Source organism: Bufo gargarizans, chromosome 9 (genome assembly GCF_014858855.1).
Source record: "Bufo gargarizans isolate SCDJY-AF-19 chromosome 9, ASM1485885v1, whole genome shotgun sequence".
NCBI classification, from domain to species: Eukaryota; Metazoa; Chordata; class Amphibia; order Anura; family Bufonidae; genus Bufo; species Bufo gargarizans.
In genome coordinates, this window is record NC_058088.1 from 141,548,745 (window position 1) to 141,571,046 (window position 22,302).

At 42.8% G+C, this 22,302-nt stretch overlaps 1 protein-coding gene across 1 annotated transcript; it reads left to right on the forward strand.

The window, feature by feature from the left end:
* The first annotated feature begins 10,645 nt into the window (after positions 1–10,645).
* On the forward strand, positions 10,646–13,613 carry LOC122946213 (TSC22 domain family protein 3-like). Its single transcript, XM_044305656.1, has 3 exons — positions 10,646–10,868; positions 11,442–11,493; positions 12,332–13,613. Exons 1-3 carry the CDS (start codon positions 10,747–10,749, stop codon positions 12,575–12,577), a joined length of 420 nt encoding a protein of 139 aa, XP_044161591.1. The 5' UTR covers positions 10,646–10,746; the 3' UTR covers positions 12,578–13,613.
* The last annotated feature ends 8,689 nt before the right edge of the window (positions 13,614–22,302 follow it).

A 22,302-nucleotide genomic window follows, 5' to 3' on the forward strand; every position in this document is an offset into this window, starting at 1 on the left:
TGGCACCATCTATTGGGTGACAAACTTATAGGCCCCATGGTAAGTAATGGTCCCTTGATAACGTACACAAGGGCCCAGAACTTATCTTTAAAAGTAGCTCCAACAGTTAAACATAAAACAGATAATCGAACGATACACAATTGGTTAAATTTGCAAGGCTTCTATAGGTGTGGAAGTTGTAGTATATGTAAATTGACATCTTTCCCCAAAAAAACTATAGAAATCCAATCAAGGGTTAATTCCTTTAAATGGAAAATAAAAGACTTCCTTACTTGTAGCTCAAAGAACATCTTATATATAATTGAGTGTCAGTGCAAAAAGCAATATGTGGGGAGAACGAAACGGTCCCTTAAGAAAAGATTGAGCGAACATATCACCAACATCAAAAATGGGTATGAAAAGCATTCCCTCTCACTACATTATAAACAACATCACAACAAAAATCCTGGAGGTATGGTCTTCGCAGCCTTTGAGAAAGTGGATATAAACTGGAGAGGGGGAGACCATATCGCCAGGATGTCGAGACAAGAATCTCGACGGATTTTTGAATTCGAAACACTTCTCCCCCATGGTCTAAACTCAGATTTTGAGTTGTTTGGATTTCTGTAATTTATTCCATCGAGATACAATGGTAGAATGAGTCAGAATATTACGAGTACCCCATTAAACAGCAGGTGGGAAGTGATGTGATTAATAAAGGATAAAATCTCTGTGCCCTCAACTATAAAAATGGAAAACAAGTCCAAAATAAAATAAAATAAACTAACAATAATTTATCCAAAACCATGGGGAAACATATTGAGAGGGTGCTACCCAAGTGAAAATCCTGGGGAAGGTTTTTTTGGGAGTTTTTTTGGGAGATTTTTTTTGGGAGATTTCGGAAAAAACGCAGTCAAAACGCACAGGAAACGCAGGTGCGTTTTTTGGGGGAATGACATGTGTATGGGAAAGAATTAGAATATTATGATTACCCCAATAAACAGCAGGTGGGGAGTTATGGGATTAATAAAGGATAAAATCTATGTGCCCTCAACCATAAAAACGGAAAACAAGTACAAAAAAGAAAATAAACTAATAAAAACTTACTGAAAAATGATGATACCTAAATCCATTGGGGAGTATATATTGAGAGGGTGCCATTGAAGTGAAAGTCCTTAGGAACGATTTCTGAATGATTTCTGGAAAAAACGCAACCAAAACGTAGAGGAAACGCAGGTGCGTTTTTTGGGGGATAGCATGCGTTTTTTGTTTTTTGTTATAAAGTTTTTTTGTTATAAAGTGATATGTACATGGTAAAGAAGATACCACTACAGAGAGACTAATGAAAAACAAAAGGAATAGATAGACATATAGAATACTGATTAGGATGTCTTAGTAGAAAGATACTATTCCATTTCTCCGTTGAATAAAAATAATAATAAAGTATACAATAATCTCACTGAGAAACAACCAAAAAGTGGAGAGAAGGTTCAACGGAACGAAATGAAATAAGGGGATTATAGTTATATATTACATAACACATAGAGAAAGCCTTTTATTAAAAAGATTTTATTGTATAGTTTTTGAACATGTTATATGAATTGTAAGATATGGGTCTTTAGAATAATACCGAAGAATATGAAAATGGAGATAAGTGTGTAATACAAATCCGTGCCAGGTTTTAGGTGGGTGGTTGGGAGCCACAGACTATATAAGGAGGAGGTAGTTGGATCCCACATTATAGCCACTGAGGAAGAGGATTAACCCTCGAAACGCGTCTGGCCTGTTTTTTGGAGAGGACCAACTACCCATCTAGACCTAGGAAGAAATCAAAAGAAAGTGCATTAGAGCAAATCGCTCCCTATACGGATCGACACAGACACTGATTCACAATCAGAAGGAGGTTTTCGAATCTATCGTGAGCGAACACGAGAGTCGCCGGGTGAATGACACGCAAACCAGACGAGGTTTGATGACGTCAGAGGAAGGCCACGAGACGAACAAACAACGCTGAAAGCAAACATCGTCTTCACCATATCCAGCGGTAATATACAGGGAGCCGCACCGAAGCCGACCACCCAAGAGCAGTGAACTTCACGCAGGGGAAGGTAAGAGGGGGAGCAACAGGGGGACGCCCCAGACGCAATCCCTATATACTAACACCTAACCCCAACTACTAATATTCAACCTCCATACTTTTGTGATTGTCATTTTTGGAACTAATGACAGATATTGGGAGATTAACAGATCTATCCTAAGTTTTCAATCTGCTTGTCCGGATACTTTTACCGCACGAGGATTCTCATCACATTGAACATTACTTTGACACTTTGTTTCAGCATTTTTTACTTTGACACTAATTTTTTGGAACTTATCTAACTAGTTCATTCACACTATGGACACTTTTTGGAATTATTTTTTGATAATTTGATCTATTGTTATTCGCACACAAATTTTTTATATTTTGATAATGTATTAGATATTCCGGACATTAAGAGATCAGCGAGATTGAATAACTCTAGATAATAGCTAGAATCATCAGTTATATCCATCAGATATATTTACCAACATTTGTGCAAATATGTTTTTATGTTATATATGTTATTAATATAATTTTAACAAAATTTTGTAGAGATAAACTATTGACAGTATACCAGGTGGTGAGTGCTCATTTTATCTATTGCCTAATTTCATATATAAATATATATATATATATATATATATATATATATATATATTGTATTGTCATTTGGGATTTATCTTAAATAGTATCTATTAAAAGTTAATTTTTAAAGTAGGTTAAATTTTCTGTGATTTCCAGTTATATACCTACCCAAAAATATGCATTAAAATTACTGTGAATTTATATATAATGTAAGCTGCATTACCAATGTGTACCACCAGGTGGTAGACAAGGACATTCACTGCTTGCATCGTAAAGAAAAACATGTAGGAATTCTGTTATGTTGTTAGAATTAAAAATCAGTGTGTCACTGAAGTATTCAACTTCAAGAAAAATGCACAAAGCCTCATTCAGCCTCAGCCTCATTCAAAGCCTCATTAAGGAGCTAAAATATCCCCGGAATCCTGACCTAGGCCTTTCACCCAGCTAAGACTCCATTTACACGTCCGTAGTGCATTGCGGATCCGCACCCCCCCCCCATAAAAATGCAATTGCGGACAAGAATAGGACATTCTATTTTTTTCCGGAGCAGACCGGAAGATTGTGGGCGCACTCTGGAAATACGGATGAGCAGAGCACAAAGTGTGCTCTCCGCATCCATTCCATCCCCATAGAGAATGAATGGGCCCGCACCCATTCCGCAATTTGCGGAACAGATGCGGACCCATTATACAGACGTCTGAATGGAGCCTAAGCCAGTACTTTTTGCCGCGCACTGATGAGGGGCAATCACCCTGAAACAACTGTCTGCAGATGAGATGCTGGCTCAATCATTATCCAAGTCATGTTTCAAGGCCTAAAGTTCAAACATTGACTTATAGGATGGTGGCATTAGAGGTAGAGTTTGCTAAGAGCTTATTTACATACCCTCTCCCCAGAATTCCAGAGGGGTGTTGCCTATAAGACTCCTATTGCCAATTAGGCGCTCTCCATATGGCCTCATGTGCAGAAACGTATTTTGTTTCTGTGTCCGTTCCATTTTTTTGCAGATAGAATGTGAACTCATTTGCAGATAGAATGTGGATTCATTTCAATGGGTCAACAAAAATGCAGACAGCACCCCGTGTGCTGTCCGCATCTGTATGTCCGTTCAGTAGCCCCACTAAAAATATAGCGCATGTCCTATTGTTGTCCGTTTTGCGGACAAGGATAGGCATTGTTACAATGAATCTGCAAAAAAATAATAAAAAAAAATGGATGCAAAACACATAGTCATGTGAATGTAGCCTTATCCTTAGATAAAACACTCAGCTACAGTTTTCCTACTCCACCCTCCTACTGGAGTGAGATGGCGACTAGTGTTGAGCGCGAATATTCGAATCGAAAATTTTAATCGCGAATATCGCCACTTTGAGAATATTTAGAATACAGTGTTATATATTCGTAATCGCAAATAGTGTTGAATATTCTAATTGCGAATTTATCGCGAATTTATCGCTAATAAATTACATTGACTATTTTCACAATCAAGTAAACAATGACGAGATAACGAATTCTCGAATTTGAAAATTTATGGCGAATATTCGGGCAAATTTTTTTGAAATATCGCAAATTCGAATATTGCCTATGCCACTCATCACTAATGGTGACTTAAGCCTCATTCACACGTCAGTGTTTGGGTCAGTGATTGTCAGCCAAAACCACGACTGGAGCTACACAGACATAAGGTAGCAGGGAAAGCTCTGCATCTGGTTTTGGCTCAAAATCACTGTTGGAAATCACTGACGTGTGAATGGGGTATTATTTTGCAACTTTTTGAGTGAGCAGTGGGATGGGCAGATGGGCCTACTACGTAGCAAAGGCACTGTTTTGAGAATTACAATCATAATGATCTGTTCAAGGTCTTCTAGTATCATCAATTTCTTGGAAAGTGAAAAAAGGTTCCAATTTTGTAAAGGCTGTCCAGGAATTTGGCATTTGGCAACCCTGGTACTGCCGCACTGATAATATCTTAGTGAATATGTCACGTGAAAACATTTTTGTGCGCGTTCTATTTTTAATCTACCCAGAGACTGATACACTATAGAAAGGCACATTTATCTAAAGGGCCAAGCAGGGGGACTTTTTTTTATAAGAACATATTAGTGGGCCATTTTTTAACAGCTAATATCACTATGTATTTGCCATGAAATGCCTAGAATTTCAGAACACTGGCATAAATTGTACCATTCTGCTACAGCAGCCATGGCCAACCTTTAGCTCTCCAGCTGTTGCAAGACTACAACTCCCACCATGCCCTGCTGTAGGCTGCTAGCTGTAGGCAGTCTGGGCATGCAGGTTGGCCATCCCTGTGCTACAGCTTTTAATGCATTGGGGAGTAAAGCGACTCCCCAGCGCACGTATAATCAGATATATATCCGATCCTATTGATGATCTTCCAATGTGAAAAGAATGGAACAGACTGTTCTGTTCCCTTTTTTTGTTCTGCAGTGCAAATAGAAGTAAACTTTATGGAACATTTCTATATACTATTAATATCAATTGTCAAAACTGCCTACAATGCTAAATAATCTTGCCTAATCCTCTGATGATTTACATGAAGCATGCTCTCAAAAATTAGGTCATATTGGTGGTGACCACACCTCTATAGAAGAGCTGAAATGAAAACAAATGATATCTAGTTTGTTTGGAAAGCTACAATCGGTTGTTGCACAATATTGTTTTTACGATACTATATTAGAGAAGAACGTAATGTTCTTTTTTCGCTGTAGTGTTGGAGTGGTTGCAGGGGAACACCAGCAGAAGGAGCCAGTGATCATGATACAAACAAATGAAAATGCAAAATAATGTCCAGGAATTGCAGTCTGGTGGGGAAGGGAGAGTGTGAACCTTTAGGCTAAGTTCACACGTGGTGGAAAATATGAATTTACAGAGTGACAAACCATTTTCACACATGTGCTGCAGAAGCTGCAACATCTTGCTATATCCTAATAAAGAACAAGGCTACTTTCACATCAGCACTTTCACTTTCCGCTATTGAGATCTGTAATAGGATCTCAATAGCGGGGGGAAACGCTTCAGTTTTGTCCCTATTCATTGTCAATGGGGGCAAAACTGAACTGAAGGGAACGGAGTGTGCCAAAATGCTATCCGTCCCACTTTATTGAGCTCCCATGACGCACACAAAAGCGCTAGAAGCAGCATGTTTGAGTGCATCTTGGGATGCGGAGCAAGACAGATCTGTCAGGACTCACAATGTAAGTCAATGGTGACGGATCCGTTTTCTCTGACACAAAATAAAACTGATCCGTCGCCTATTGATTTACAATAGTTTTAGAGATATTTTAGCCATTTTGAGCTACTTTCACACTGGCGTTTTTTCGAATTCCGTTTGTGAGATCTGTTTCAGGGATCTCACAACAACCGGATACGTTCATAATGGATGAAGACGGTTGTATTATCATTATGGAGGCATTTTTGCTGATCCATGATGGATCCAGCAAAAACGCAGATGGGAAAGAAGCCTAACTTGTCACACAGTTCAAACTGTTAATACATGAGACCACATCATGTTTATTCTGGGATCAGTTCACATTATGGGCTGTTTTACACATGCAGCACCAGGAAAATATCCCAACCTATATACTGAACTGCCGAGAAATGTTTTGCCTATTTGACATTGGAGTACCTTCAATGGAGGAAGAACACAAGACTTCTACGGGGCCCTGGGAAAGTTGAGCCGGGTACTGAACTCTTTCTTCTCTTTTCAATGTGAAAACACTGTATTTTCATGCAGTCACCACTAGGAGTAGCTCAGTGAAAATAGATTATTCATTCAGTTGTAACTGCATTCATTCCTGTGCTTTGTGCTCCCTCTAGTGGTGGCCACAGACAACCATCTTTGTAACAGAAAGGAGATTTATTACTGTGCTTATGGATATAGAAAGAGTGCATCACAATGTACAGGATAAAATGTTCTGCAGCGTACATAAATTATTTGCTGAGCACATAAAAAATAATAAAACAGATAAGTAATATAAAAATAAATACTACTATCACAATACTAAGTGTATCAAACAATCCCATGAAATATAGAGCACTTTTGCAAGAAGAAAAAATATTTAGCATAAATCGGGTGAGTACTTCAAATCTTTGCTGAATACAAAAGTTGACGCTGAATACTTAAAACGTCATGAATTTTTATCCATCTGTGTCCTAATATTTAGTAATTAATCAGCCTGCTGTGTTATAATTGCTGCTAATTATTGCAGATAAATTTATATAACAAATGTTTCCTGTTATAGTACGGAGGTAGCGTTTGGCAATATCATCCAGTATAATCCATATAGGTAATTCTGCAAGCGATTGATGACAATGTCTAGATTCGGCCCATATAGGCTTAATGGCCACAATACAGTATGTATTGTACTCAGGTCTCAATAGTTACTGTATATCCTGTATCCAACTTAAACTCTATTCAAAGTATGCGTAATACTCCTTTCCCTTTGATAGGACAGGTCTCAACAATGTTACCAAGGGATGGGGAGAGGTTTGGGGGGGGGGGGGGGGGTTTGATGGTTACATTACCGCAACTTGTGTATGACCGGGAATGTTCGGCTATTCAAGGCAGAAATAAATTGCGGTATCTTTGGTATATATCTTCACCTTACTAGTCTCAGCATCCCACGTGTTCTTGGTTTGGGACGCAGAGACTAGTAAGGCGAAGATATACACCAAATATACTGCAATTTACTACTGCCTTGAACAGTGTTGCTTTAGCAGTGTGTTTGTCCTGCTGGGAGGTGAACCTCCGTCCTAGCCTCAAATCACGCACAGAGTGGTACAGGTTTTGCTCAGGAAATCCCTGTATTTAGCACCATCTTACCCTCAACTCTGACCAGTTTCCTAGTCCCGGCTGCTGAAAAACATCCCCACAGCATGATGCTGCCACCATGTCTCACTGTGGGGATGGTGTTCTTTGAGTGATGTGATATGTTGGGTTTGCTCCAGACATAGCATTTTCTTTGATGGCCGAAAAGTTCAATTTTAGTCTCATCAGACCAGAGCACCTTCCTTCATACATTTTGGGAGTCTCCCACATGCCTTTTCCCAAACTCACAACGTGCCTTTTTTTTTTTTTTTGCTGAAAGTAATAGCTTTCTTCTGGCCACTCTGCCATAACGCCCAACTCTATGGAGCGTACGGCTTATTGTCCTCCTATGTACAGACACTCCGGTCTCTGCTGTGGAACTCTGCAGCTCCTCCAAGGTTACCTTAGGTCTCTGTGCTGCCTCTCTGATTAATGTCCTGCTTGCCCGGTCCGTGAGTTTTGGTGGGTGGCCGTCTCTTGGCAGGTTGCCAATGTTCTTTCCATTTGGTTATGATAGATTTGATGGTACTTCTGGGGATTATCAAAGATTGGGATATTTTTTATAACCTAACCCTGACTTGTACTTCTCAACAACATTGACCCTTACTTGTTGGGAGAGTTCCTTGGTCTTCATGGCAGTGTTTGGTTAGTGATGCCTCTTGCTTAGGCGTTGCAGCCTCTGGGGCCTTTCAAAAAAAGGTGTGTATATGTAATGACAGATCATATGACACTTAGGCCTATTGCACACGGCCGTTTTTTTTTTCCCGTTTACTGGCCGTTTTTTGCGTTCCGTATACGGTCCGTATACGGAACCATTCATTTCAATGGTTCCGCAAAAAAAACTGAATGTACTCCGTATGCATTCCGTTTCCGTATTTCCGTTTTTCCGTTCCGTTTTAACATAGAACATGTCCTATTATTGCCCGCAAATCACAGTCCGTGGCTCCATTCAAGTCAATGGATCCGCAAAAAAAACGGAACACATACGGAAATGCATCCGTATGTCTTCCGTTTCCGTTCCGTTTTTTCCTGAACCATCTATTGAAAATGTTATGCCCAGCCCAATTTTATCTATGTAATTACTGTATACTGTATATGCCATACAGAAAAACGGAACGGAAAAACGGAACAGAAACGGAAACACAACGGAAACAAAAAACAGAACAACGGATCCATGAAAAACGGACCGCAAAACACTGAAAAAGCCATACGGTCGTGTGCAATAAGCCTTAGATCGCGCACAGGTGGACAACATTTCACTAATTATGTGACTTCTGAAGGTAATTGGTTGCACCAGCGCTTTTTATAGGCTTCCTAACAAAGGGGGTGAATACATACGCACATGCCAATTTTCTGTTTTCTATTTCTAAACAATAGTTTTTTTTCAAATTTCACTTGAACAACTTAGACTATTGTGTTCTAAAATTCAGATAACAAAACGTTGACCTTAAAGGGTTTCTACCACCAGAAATACCGTTATGTAGCTGACTGACATTAGCGTTGCGCCCATGTCAGCACTACATAATAGTATGATTTTTTACCTTTCTCCCTGCAGCCGTTTTAGTTAAAAAAAAAAAGCACTTTTATAATATGCTAATGAGCCTCTAGGTGCTATGTGGGCGTAAAATCAGCACCTAGAGGCTCCGTCCACTCACCCTTTATCCCGCCCAGGTCCTCTGTTCTGCCCTCCCCGCTCCTCTTGATTGATGGCATGGTCCGCCGCATCACTGCCGAAATCCCGCACCTGCACCATTCACGTCTGTATTCGGCGCAGTGAGTAAATGATGCGCTCCTGGTGCAGGATTTATCACTGCGTCTGCGCCGACTACGTCAAAGTGAGGAATCCGGCATCAGGAGAGCGGCCGTCACTCACTGCGCCTGCGCCGAATACAGAAGTGAACGGCGCAGGCGCGGGATTTCGGCAGCGATGCGGCAGACCATGCCATCAATCAAGAGGAGTGGGGTGGGCAGAACAGAGGACCTGGGTGGGATAAAGGGTGAGTGGACGGAGCCTCTAGGTGCTGATTTTACGCCCACATAGCACCTTGAGGCTCATTAGCATATTATAAAAGTGCTTTTTTTTTTACCAAAATGGCTGCAGGGAGAAAGGTAAAAAAACATACTGTTATGTAGTGCTGACATTATGTCAGTCAGCTACATAACAGTATTTCTGGTGGTAGGAACCCTGGTGGTAGGAAGGCTGTAATGTAACAAAATACGAAAAAGTCAAAGGGGTGAATACTTTTGCAAGGCACTGTATGTCTAGTGCATACATGTGTGGCAAACTTGCATAAGATCATGACAGATGTATGCCCTAGACATAATGAGCAATTTTTTTAAACTGCTTAGAACTAGTTTTGGGATAAAAGTCACAAAACCTTGTTTGCAACTTTTTAAACAGCCATGTGACAATATTCTGTCGCAAGGGCATTTTTATGCTGTCATCGCCACTGGGAAGTGACATGGGTGGTGTGGGTCATGGCAGGGGCTGGGCCATCAGCCCAGACAAATTCACGAACATTTACACCAGGAGAATAACTGGAGAAGTTTTCACTCCAGGCGCACCTCACAAACTCGGAGCATCGTCTGGCAATGCAGGGGGTGTCAACGACTGGGGTAAATGGCGGACTTTGATAAATGAACCCCAACGTGATCAAAGTCTGAGGTGTCCTTATGCGAACAACGTCACAAATGCAATACATAGAATTGCTTCTTTTTGGTAAATGATGTTACAATCCCAATAATAGTAAGGGACAAATTTAATGAGACCAATGTACAACTTGTGGCATGAATATGACACTTATCCCTCTGGCGTCTTGCTGAATAGGCTTCCAAGCTTTGTTATGTATGGCATGCTCTTTGCAATTATCATAAAAATGAATATTTAAGAATCAATAAATCCTTGGATAGATCCATACAAACACCTATTGCCAATGGTGAAAAAAAGCAAGATTCCTATGCAAATGCATACCTAGAACAACTGCCAATGCAGGAGGTAAACTTGAAGAGGCTTCCCTGTTATTGCTGTGAGCTGCTCCATGTGACAGCTGTGCCTGTCAGTAGTGCAGTGACCTGAGGCGGTGGTGTGCGGAGGGGGCGCCTACGCAGTCTACTTTGCATATTGCGGGGTGACGCCATATGACGTCACCACCAGTTGCTATTTAAGGCGGAGCAGCACTGAAATAGCATTCCGTCTGAGTTTGTTGTTGCATCAGCAGAGTGGAGCTGGGCTCGGTGCAGGGTCTCCATTCACACAGTACAGTCCTCTGGAAACATGAGTACAGGAGTGTGTAAATCCCCCATGGAGGTGGCCGTGTATGAGCTGCACAATTTCTCCATTTCCTTCTTTTCCTCCCTGCTGGGGGCAGATGTCGTGTCTGTTAAGCTGGATAACAGGTAACCCATGTTCTTTCTGCTTCATAGGCATGCATACAGGGGCATTTTATATTCAGCACATTTCTGGATTTCTCTTATTATTGATAATCGAATCCTTCATGATTAATGAATTATGTTTAGAATATTTAACACCATGTTATATTTGCTTGAAGTATTTTACTAGCCATGGTTATAATATAATTCTAGTAAAAGACAGCAGCCTGGCTTTTGCAGGACTTGGTATAATTCTGTGTGTTGCATAATGAGTAGCTCTAGTGGGTGATAGCCCATCCTGATGTTCTGACATGCCTGAGCTTTGTTGCCCTGATGGCTGGTTGGTTAGAGCAGGATTATCCTGGTTTGGACTGGAATATTTCCATTTCCGCCTCCTTGTTTGTCAGTATTGCAGTAGACTTTTGCTTTGTCTGTGCTGGCAGTTTAACCCCTGGGGGGATGTGCACATGCTGCACAGTCTCTTGCTCCCAGTATGCTTTAGTGTCCTTTTTACATAAGTGGTGAACTTTTTGATATTTATTATTGAAATAACTTTGCTCTTGACACTAATGTACATTTATCCTTTGCCTTTTCTTACAGTGCTTCAGGTGCTAGTGTTGTTGCAATAGATAGCAAGATTGAGCAAGCTATGGTGAGTATCCCATCTTCTAATATGCAGCAATAAGCATTTTATTTTCTATCCCTGCACATATTGATTGTTATATTAAATACATAAATTAAAAATCACGGCATTGTCCTTGTATAGATTTTGCATGATGGGGATGAATGCATTCTGAGTGGCATGCTCTTTACACTGACACAGCTCTGTCATGTAATTTTGCACCTAAATTGCCTCCGTTCAGCATGTCGGAGTTGATGGCTAAAGAAAGGGAACTCCTGTTGTTCCATGCGAAGACTTATTGCTGCTTGTTACTGAGCAGATTTCTCTGCTGAGGCAGTGGGATCTTATTGGATGAAAAACAACTGCAGTGTAAGCTGCAGACTGTACCAGGCTGGGGGGTTTGGGAATCCCATCCTTAGGAAGGAAACGACAGACCTGCCAACAATAATGCCTTCTCTCTCCTTACTCTTGGATGACTGACCTACTGTGTGAGTTGCTACAGTGACCACCACTGAAGGTCATCATACTACATCTTCACATTAAACAATCTTCTGTTGCCTAATATACTAAATACATAGACATAGTAGACAAGGCATTTTATTAAAGTTGTATAGATATAATATTTTCCAAATGGATGGACTGTAGGCACATTGTGATTGATTGGTTTAAACTTTTCTATTGTGTGAGTCCCTTGCAGATTTTTTATGACAATGGAGAGGTTAAAGACTCCTCTATAATGTTCAGACTCCTCTATAATGAGCAGGGATTATGCTTCTTTCTATAGCCTGTTTACTGTAAAATATACAAAAAAATTTGAACTAATAGCATTTGACAAACTAACTGATGTACTTTTTTTTTCCTTCTACAGGATTTGGTCAAAAACCATCTTATGTATGCAGTGCGGGAAGAGGTGGAAGTCCTGAAGGAACAGATCAAAGAGCTGGTGGAGAAAAATTCTCAGCTTGAAAAGGAAAATTGTCTATTAAAGAATCTTGCCAGCCCAGAGCAGATGAAAAAGTTCCAGTCCCGGCTTCCTGTAGATGAGACCAGGGAGATTTCAAGTCTAGATTTTGTGCATGCAACCCAACCATGCTCTGCGGGATCTGCAGTTTAAGTGGCTCTGTCTTTGGAGTGGACAGAGCCACAGAACTTAACCTAACCGTCTCCTCAATAATGAGGCAAAAAATCTGTTTCCCCACTTCTTTAAAATGTCACCTTGGTCTCGAGGGTCATTGACTAGCCAATATAGGCACCATGAGATGTGCCAGGGCTAGAGCAGGCTTCCTCACAAGTCTTTACTTCAAGAGAAGAATGAGAGAAACCATTCGTGGACTCTTTGAGAAGAGTACCAGTAAGACAGAGCTTGCCCAGTATGGAACCTGCCTTGGTGTCAAGCTTTTGCTGCAAAGCCAATATAAAGGCAGAAGCTTTTGAAGAAGTCAATAGCTTGTTTCTGAAGAGTTCTGCAACCATGGAGTACAAAGTTGGTCAGAGGGATCATCTCTGCATGGCTTGACCATAAACTATTCTTAAGCGAAAAACAGAGATTGGTCCTTTCCAAATGTAAGGACTGGTGTAGGATATGTTGCTACATTCGCCTAAAGAGTAAAGCCAAGCCTGAGATGCACCTAAACACTTTGAAATGGAAATCTTTAGTTAGATGGCACATATTAGTCCTAGTTAAAGGAGGTTTTCTAAGAGCCCCACTTATAACAGGACTGTAAGCATGGGTTTACACAGATGGTGTTCACTGTTGGATAAGCGGTTGCCATAAAGTCTTCGTAAAGGCTTGGGATATACCATATGTAACATGGACACTGTTAATCTTTATTTCTCCATTTTTTTTTTATTTTTTTTTATTTTATAAATGTCTACAATGGATTGTATTTCTCTGATTTTGTTTCCATTTGTCTTTATTCAAAAGCACATGGGCTGACAGAGCCTCCTGTAAAGTTCACATGACACTTTAAAATCTGGGAAAAGTAAGTTGAGACCTTTTTTTTTATACTACAATACTTTTGGACAAAGTTCAAACAATAAGCTTACATGGAGCAATGGAATCAGTACTTTCTGCTGTTTAATGCTATTTTAGATCTGCAATTGTACATAACTCAATACATTTTGCAATAAAACCTTTTGATATATAACTATGACAGTGTTTCATTCTTTTTGCATATTTAAGTTTAAGTATAAGTTTGCTTTATTGCAGTTTAATATTTGCGATGGTACAGCCAGTGAATAATAATTACTGATGTACAGTAGTTCAATAGGAGATTCGTCCTAATCTTGGGTGTCATTTTAAGGTATCAAGCTTTTCACTTATTCGGCCTTGACTCCTAAAACATGGGCCTAACTTTTGTTCATCATAATATCTGACATCAGGTTAAGACTTCGTGAAGATGAGTGTGTGCACTGGATTCAATGATATATGGCATGTGAAGCATACTTTGCATACTATTATCACTGTATTTACCCTATATGGTTGTATTTATGGCTCCAGTGATATGCAGTAACACCGTATTTAGGATCCATGTTATGCAGATCCCAAATATGCTCTTGTACAAATAAGTCACAAATGCTTGTTCATCTTTTATATGCAATTGAATTGTCCATAGAGATTACAGTTGATGTTTGGAATGATTTACGGTCATTAAAAGGGTTGTATGAGAATTTAAATTTAATAAGCCTTAAAAATGCTTAAGAAATTATACTCGCTCCTTTCTCTGACATTGTTTTCTGTGATAAATGACCTCTGCATCCAATCACTGTTGTCAGTGGAGCTGAGGACAGTTATTGACTGCAAGGGTGACATTCTGTATGTCGGTGTTGGTGACACGCACAATGGCATGCGTGATACAGCATATCACTGCTGCAGCCAGTCACTGTCCTCAGTAAACAAACAGCAACAGGAGAACCAACCTGACCAGTGCTGCAGAGAATGTTGGCAGTGGAGTAAGGAGTGTAACCGGTTTTATTATTTTAAGCCATTTTAGAGCTTGTTCAAGATATTTAATTATCTTGGATAACACTTGTAATAATTGGTAGATCTGTGGTACTAAAAACTATTGGTTCTGACTAGAGAGAAGTGAATTTATTGAAATTTGTTTTATGTCCTATTCATAAAATTTTTGAAACAACTTGATTTGTGTCCGAATCGATTCTACACAAATCGAAGTTGCTCCAATTGCCTAGAAAATTTGTATATAACACATTCTAGCCTTTAAGGATATGTTATCACTTATTTTTTTTTTTTAACAAATTTTTGCTCTGTCTTCCTCCACCCTAAGCTCTTTTAAAGCAATGACAACAATAGCAAATAATGTCAGAGTGACACTGTCATACATGATGTGAGCAAACACATGTTTTAACAGTTCCATCACAAAACAATTATCGAACTGAACTGAACTGGCTGCTGCTTCTGCTACTTGTTGTAGCAGAGGCAGCTGGAAAGTGGTGAATAAAAATTGGTTGCACTGCATTTGTGAAACGAGACAATTTTTATTCATGCTTGCCTGACCAGAAGTCCAGTTGTTGGCCTCTATTCCTACCTCCCAGAAGGCAGCGGATTTCTTTGCAGATGCCTCCATGGATGCTGTAAGACTGGAGGCCAAAGCAGCCTCCCTTTCGAATTCTGCGCGCCATGCTCTATGGCTAAAGAATTGGAAAGGTGGGGATATGCCCTCAACATTAAGATTATGCAGCATTCCCTGTGAGGGTCAGTTTCTATTCGGGTCAGAGCTAGACACGCTACTTGGAAAAAGCTGCAGATGGGAAGAAAAAGTTCCCACAGGAGTCCTTTAAAAATTATAGGCTGCTCTTTCGGACATCGTCCAGATTCCAAGATAAAAGGCAAACGGGAGATAGGGAGCAAGGGTTACACCTGGAAATAAAGGTTTCTTGTTCGGACCAGCCTCCGCGTGTCTGAATAAACAATCGAAACAATGACGCCATGATCCCAGTAGGGGGAAGATTAAAATTCTTCCTACCTGTTTTTGAAAAAATTGCAGGAACATGGCTGGTAGGACTTCTGCGGGATGGACTAAGGCTGGAGTTCAAAAGATATCCACCAGAAAGGTTTATGATTTCAAACTCCTCTCTCTTATTAATGGAAGAAAAAAAAAAAAAAAAACATTTAAAAAACAAAAATGTGTTGGTTCCAGTTCTGGTGTTAGAGGAAGAGAAAGGATTCTATTCAACTCTGTTCCTGGTAAAAAAAAAAGCCGGATGGTTCGTATCGGACAATTATAAATCTAAAGCATCTGAACAAATTTCTGAAGGTCAGAAAATTCAAGATGGAGACTATCAGATTTGCGATTCATCTTTTGTCTCCGGGCTGTCATATGGCAGTTTTGGATCTAAAGGATGCTTATCACCATATTCCAATACATCTAGACCACCAGAAATTTAGCAGAGTAGCGGTAAGGACAGAGCTCAGGATCCTTCACTTTCCGCTTCAGGCATTGCCATTCGGCCCCTCTATGGCACCACAAATTTTTACCAAGGTGGTGGCGGACATGGCCTCCGTCAGGGAGGGAGGACATCACGTTCCTACCTTACCTGGACGATTTCCTGGTAGTAGCCCAGTCTTGGGAGGCGTGTGTAAGAGGGGTAGAACATGTGAGTATACTGAAGAATCTGGGAGAAGATAGTCCGGATTTAGTGGGGAGTACACAGGGTGAGGCCGGGAGAGACCGTAACTATAAGGAAAGCGATGTCCCTGTTAGGAGTCCTAACGTCTTGTATACCAGCAGTACAGTGGGCTCAGAGGCACTCTCGCCAGCTACAGATAGATATTTTGACCTCCATGAGACGGATAGGAAAGATCCAAGGAACCTAGCTCAAGGAGTGCCCTGGTCCTACCTGGAACCAGTGATGGTGACTACAGACGTCAGTCCCTGGGGTTGGGGGGCTCACGTCAAAGACCAGATTTTTCAGGGAGAGTGGTCCCAGGGTCAGAGATGTTTCTCTTCCAACAGGAAAGAATTGCGAGCGGTCCTGCTGGCACTAAGAGCAGTTTTTCCAGAGGTCCAGAACAAGCATGTCAGGATAATGTCGACAATTGAACAGTAGTCTTGTACCTCAATCACCAAGTGGGAACCAGGTCAAATTCCTTACTAAAAGATAGAGTGGATTTTCAAGGAGATAAAAAGGCAAAATATTGCATCTTTCAGCTCTCCACATAAGAGGAGTCGACGCAGGTTACGACAAGGAGAATGGACACTAAATCCAGACATTTTTTCCCAGATAGTAGATCTGTGGGGTCATCCATCTGTAGACATGTTCGCCACAGGGGAGAACAGGAAAGTCGAGAAATTATTTTCCCTCAATCCAGGGGAGTGCCCATCTGGGGTGGATGTATTTCTCCAGAGGTGGGACTTTCCTCTGGGGTATGCATTTCCCCCACTGCAGTTAATGCCGCAAGTTATAAAAAAGATCTAGTACGAAGGGGCGAGAGTAATCCTGATGGCGCCTTTCTGGACGAAAAGGGTATGGTTTTCACTGTTGAGAGCCATGTCAATTTCAGACCCCTGGATTCTGCCAGAGATCCCAAACCTGTTATCGCACATTTCCTGTTTCCACATTGATGAAAAGTAGGAAGGAAGTGACTAATGTAATTTGTGCTAGAATGTGGAGAAAATTCTTGTCTTTCCTAGGTATAGACAGAGTTTCCTGGCCCTTGGAATTCTGGGTGGAGCAGGTATTGGAATTCCTCCAGAGAGGATTATCCTTGGGGTTGGCAGAAAGCACGCTAAAGGTACAGGTGTCTGCACTTTCGGTTTTAGGTGCGAAAAAATTTGCTATGAACCCATGGATGATAAGATTCTTTAAAGCAGGTGAGAAAATGGTACCAGTGAAGGGCCCCAGATTCCCTCCTTGGGATCTGAATTTAGTATTGAACACCTTAACTAAACATCCCTTCAAGCCTTTGGAGTCCTGTTCAGTTAAACTTCTTACTCTGAAGCTGGTTTTGTTGGTGGCCTTAACATCAGCCAGGAGAGTTAGTGAGATCCAGGCTGTCTCCATTAACCCCCCTTTCATGTCAATCAGAGAGGACAGAGTACCGGTAGTATTGAAGCCAGATCCAGTTTTTTTGCCAAAAGTTCCATCTAGATCAAATAGGTCTCAGGAGATAGTTCTTCCAGCTTTCTTTTCAGATCCAAAGAATGACTGAGAAAAGGAACTGCATTCTCTAGAGAAAATCTTCTGCCCTCTTTGTACTCTTTGGTGGGGCGAAATGAGGTAATATGGCCTCAAGGGCATCTATTGCCCACTGGATTAGAGAAGTCATTTCTTTGGCATATTCAGTATCTGGTGTTTCTCCGCTTGTCTCTTTGGGAGCCCATTCCACGAGAGCTGTGTCAACTTCCTGGGCTGTGAGATCCAGTGTATCCATAGAACAGATTTGTCATGCGGCTACCTGGTCTTTTCCCTCTACTTTCTATGAGCACTACAGGCTTCAACTCGATTCTATTTCTGACCTACTTTTTGGCACAAAGGTTTTGGGAGCTGTTTCCCACCCTTGAGTTATCTCTGAAATGTCTCTCTAAGGTGCTGTCGTGGGGGGAGGGGAAAAATGATCATTACACTTACCGTTAATCAGATTTTCCTGACCCCACGACAGCACCTCTTTATTCCCTCCCTATGGTGGTGGTCCTGTGTGTTCGCGGGTGTCGAAAAAATAAATAAAATGAATATATATTGTGGGGATCAGCTCAAACAGTGACTTCAGGTGTCATTTAAACAATAGTCTTTTATTTTGCTCAAACACGGCTTTAAACAAATGCTCGCTTACTTCAGCGGGTAAACACAAAGAAACACAGTTCATATGAAAATGGTACTGATGAAACATTACCGGTTCATTTCACTGAGGCCAGGCACCTCGGTGACACGTATCTATCATCTATTATGGCACCTTGTGCCTTCTCACATATCCCCCCCCCCCCCCCCCTCTGTCCAAAGCTGGGGGCTTGGACATCTTTAGCCCCCAGACTGTGTACCCTTGACAGGGCGTCCGCATTCCCTTGCATCTTGCCTGGCCTGTGTTCTACTGAGAAGGAGAAATCTTGAAGTGCAAGGAACCAGCGGGTAACTCGGGCATTATTCCCCCTCTTCTCTCGCATCCACCTTAGGGGAGCATGGTCTGATACTAACCTAAACCTCCTTCCTAGTAAATAGTACCTCAGGGATTCTAGTGCCCATTTTATGGCCAGACACTCCTTCTCAATGATGGCATAATTCCTTTCTGCAGGGGACAGTTTTCTACTCAGGTACATCACTGGGTGCTCTTCTCCATTCACTACCTGAGACATGACTGCACCCAGACCCACATCGGAGGCATCGGTCTGGACCACAAACTCACGGGAGAAATACGGGGCTATCAACACTGGTTGCTTACACAGGGCCTGTTTAAGCTCTTGAAAGGCCCTTTCCGCTTCTGGGGACCACTTCACCATAGCAGACTTTGTGCCCTTTGTCAGGTCAGTCAGGGGAACCGCTATTTCTGCGAACCTGGGGACAAACCGCCTATAGTAGCCCACAATACCCAGAAATGCCTTGATCTGCTTCTTAGTTAGTGGACGGGGCCAATTCTGAATTGCTTCTACCTTGTTAAGCTGGGGTTTAATCTCCCCTCTCTCCACTACGTAGCCCAGGTATCTGGTTTCCTCCATGCCTAGGGCACATTTGGCTGGGTTTATCGTAAACCCCGCCTTCCTTAGAGCATCAAGGACGGCCTGAACTTTTCTGAGATGGCTTTCCCAATCGCGACTAAAAATGACAATGTCATCTAAGTACGCCGCGGCACACTCCTTATGGGGCCGTAGTACTTGGTCCATAGCCCTTTGGAAGGTGGCAGGGGCCCCCTGCAAGCCAAACGGCATTCTTACATACTGAAAAGACCCCTCAGGTGTAGAGAACGCAGTCTTCTCCTTAGCCTCTTGCGACAGTGGGATCTGCCAGTATCCTTTAGTGAGATCTAAGGTGCTAATATACCTTGCGGGGCCTAGCCGTTCGACCAGCTCATCTTCCCTGGGCATAGGGTAAGTATCAACTGTGGACACTTCATTAAGCTTGCGGTAGTCATTGCAGAATCTCCACTCCCCGTTTGGTTTTGGCACTAACACTATGGGGCTGGACCAGCTACTTTTAGACCTTTCAATCACCCCTAGCTCCATCATCCTCCTAACCTCTTTGGAAATCACGTCCCGGCGGGCTTCAGGGATCCTATAGGGTTTTAAGTTCACTCTCACTTGGGGATCCGTGAGGATCTCATGTACTATCACATTGGTACGGCCAGGGGTTTCTGTGAAGAGATCCGTATTCCTCTGCAGCAGTTCCCTAAACTGTTGTTTTTGGGAGGGGGATAGGGTCTCTGAAATTTTAACAGCTTCAATGGTGGACCCTTGTTGAACCACCAGGCAAGAAGCTTCAGGTGGGTCTCTCTCCTTCCAGAGTTTGATCAGATTGACATGGTATATCTGTTAGGGCTTTCTCTTCCCTGGCTGGTGTACCCTATAATTGACCTCTCCCACTTTTTCCACTATCTCGTAGGGACCCTGCCATTTGGCTAGGAATTTGCTTTCGACAGTAGGGACTAACACTAACACCCTATCTCCCGGATTAAACTGTCTTAGACAAGCGGACCTATTTTATACCCGGGCCTGTGCCTCCTGAGCCTGAAGCATATGTTCCTTTACAATGGGCATCACCCTTGCCATCCTCTCTTGCATCTGTGCTACATGCTCTACTACACTTTTGTAGGGAGTGGCCTCACTTTCCCACGTTTCCTTTGCCAAATCCAAGAGACCTCTGGGGTGTCTGCCATATAGTAATTCAAAAGGTGAAAAACCTGTGGAGGACTGGGGCACTTCTCTAATAGAGAACAGTAGGTATGGTAACAGACAATCCCAGTCCCGCCCATCCTTCTCTACCACCTTCCTCAGCATGGCCTTTAGGGTCTTATTAAAACGCTCCACAAGGCCATCCGTCTGAGGATGGTATACGGAGGTTCGCAGCTGAGTGACTCTTAAAACTTTGCACAGTTCCCTCATCACTTTTGACATAAACGGGGTCCCCTGATCTGTAAGAATCTCTTTGGGAATACCCGTTCGGGAGAAGACCTGGAACAACTCCCGGGCAATATTTTTGGACGTGGGGTTCCGTAGGGGAACAGCCTCGGGGTACCGGGTAGCGTAATCAGCGATTACGAGGATGTACTGATGCCCCCTAGCGGACTTCACCAATGGGCCTACCAAGTCCATTGCTATCCTTTCAAAGGGGACCTCAATGAATTGGTAAGGGAACGAGAGGGCTACGGAAGTGTGCTACTGGGGAAGTGACCTGACAAACTGGACATGATTGACAGAATTCCCTAATCTCTCGGTAACACCCCGGCCAATAAAATCGTTGTAGGACCCTCTCAAGTGTTTTGTCTGCACCCAGGTGACCACCTAACACATGGGAATGGGCCATGTCCATAACCATACGTCGATATGGTCCCGGGACTAGTAGCTGCTCTATCACTTCGTCCCGTATCTTGGTCACCCGGTATAATAGATCCTGATTCAGGGCAAAGTGTGGAAACCGTTGGTCGACCCCGGGCTCTTGCGGAACCCCATTAAGGACCTCCACATTCTCTAGTGCCCCTTTTAAGGTCAAATCTCGAAGTTGGGCCGTACCAAACTTTCCCCGGGATACCTCCAAGTCGGGGACATTTTCCTCTGGGGTATCCTCTTCCTCATTGTCTCCCAGCAGGACAGTCAGAGGAAACTCCTGGGTCGCCTCTGGACTCCCACCCACAGGGTTGCATGGGCCGGCGCGGTGATTCGGCATAGCAACCTTTGCCCACAGGTCCCAGAACAGGGGGAAGTCACGGCCAATAATAACCTCATGCAGTAAGCATTTCACTACTCCCACATGGTGGGTCAGGGCAGTCCACTCTGTCTCCAGAGTAACCTGGGCCACCGGGTAAACTCTGGTGTCACCATGAATACATGTGACTCCCAGATTTTTCCCAGGGACCAACACATGAGGAAGAGAGGCCGAGATCAGGGTGACCAAGCTCCCTGAGTCCAATAGTCCTGAGACCAGAGTTCCATTGACGGTTAGTGTACACATCTGGGGTCCCTCCCCCCCTGTGGGTACGGCGCTGCAAGCTGGCTGCGCAAAGAGGGAACTGCGCCGGCCCACAGAACAGTCCATGGGCTCCGTGGTGAGGGGACACTGGGCTACCATGTGACCTGGGACCCGACATCTCCGGCAAATGATTTCCCGAGAGGTTCCTCTGGGTATGGGTTCAGGCATCCCCCTGGCCTTGACACGACCCTCTCGAGTAGGCTTGGCCCCTAGTCTCTGACTATCTGAGTCCTTCCGGGCCCCCCAATATATTGATTTCAGGTTCCCTGGACTGCCCAGGGACTTCTCCATGGCATGGAATCTCTCCACTAGTCCCACCAGATCATCTGCTGTCTGGGGGTCACCCTGTGTAACCAAGCACTGAATGGGGTGAGGAAGGGAGTGCATGTACCGGTCCATGACTACACACTCCACCATTTCAGCAGGGGAGCAAACCTCTGGCTGCAACCACTTTTGAACCAGATGTAGCAAGTCAAATAGCTGGGACCTCGGAGGTTTGTCCAGGCAATAGGTCCAGTACTGTACCCTTTGGGCTCGCACTGCCAAAGTAACACCTAGCCGTGCCAGGATCTCGGCTTTTAATTTGGGGTACTCTTTTGCGTCCTGCAGGGCAAGATCATGATAGGCCTTTTGGGGCTCCCCAGTTAAATACGGGGCCAGGACTTCAGCCCACTGATAGTGGTAGCTTTTCCCGGTCAGCCACCC

Bases quoted from the DNA above. Each gene is read 5' to 3' on its own strand.
- LOC122946213 (XM_044305656.1), top strand. From the start codon at position 10,747: ATGAGTACAGGAGTGTGTAAATCCCCCATGGAGGTGGCCGTGTATGAG. The intron at 10,869-11,441 runs GTAACCCATGTT...CTTTTCTTACAG, and splicing joins TCTGTTAAGCTGGATAACAG to TGCTTCAGGTGCTAGTGTTG. The intron at 11,494-12,331 runs GTGAGTATCCCA...TTCCTTCTACAG, and splicing joins GCAAGATTGAGCAAGCTATG to GATTTGGTCAAAAACCATCT.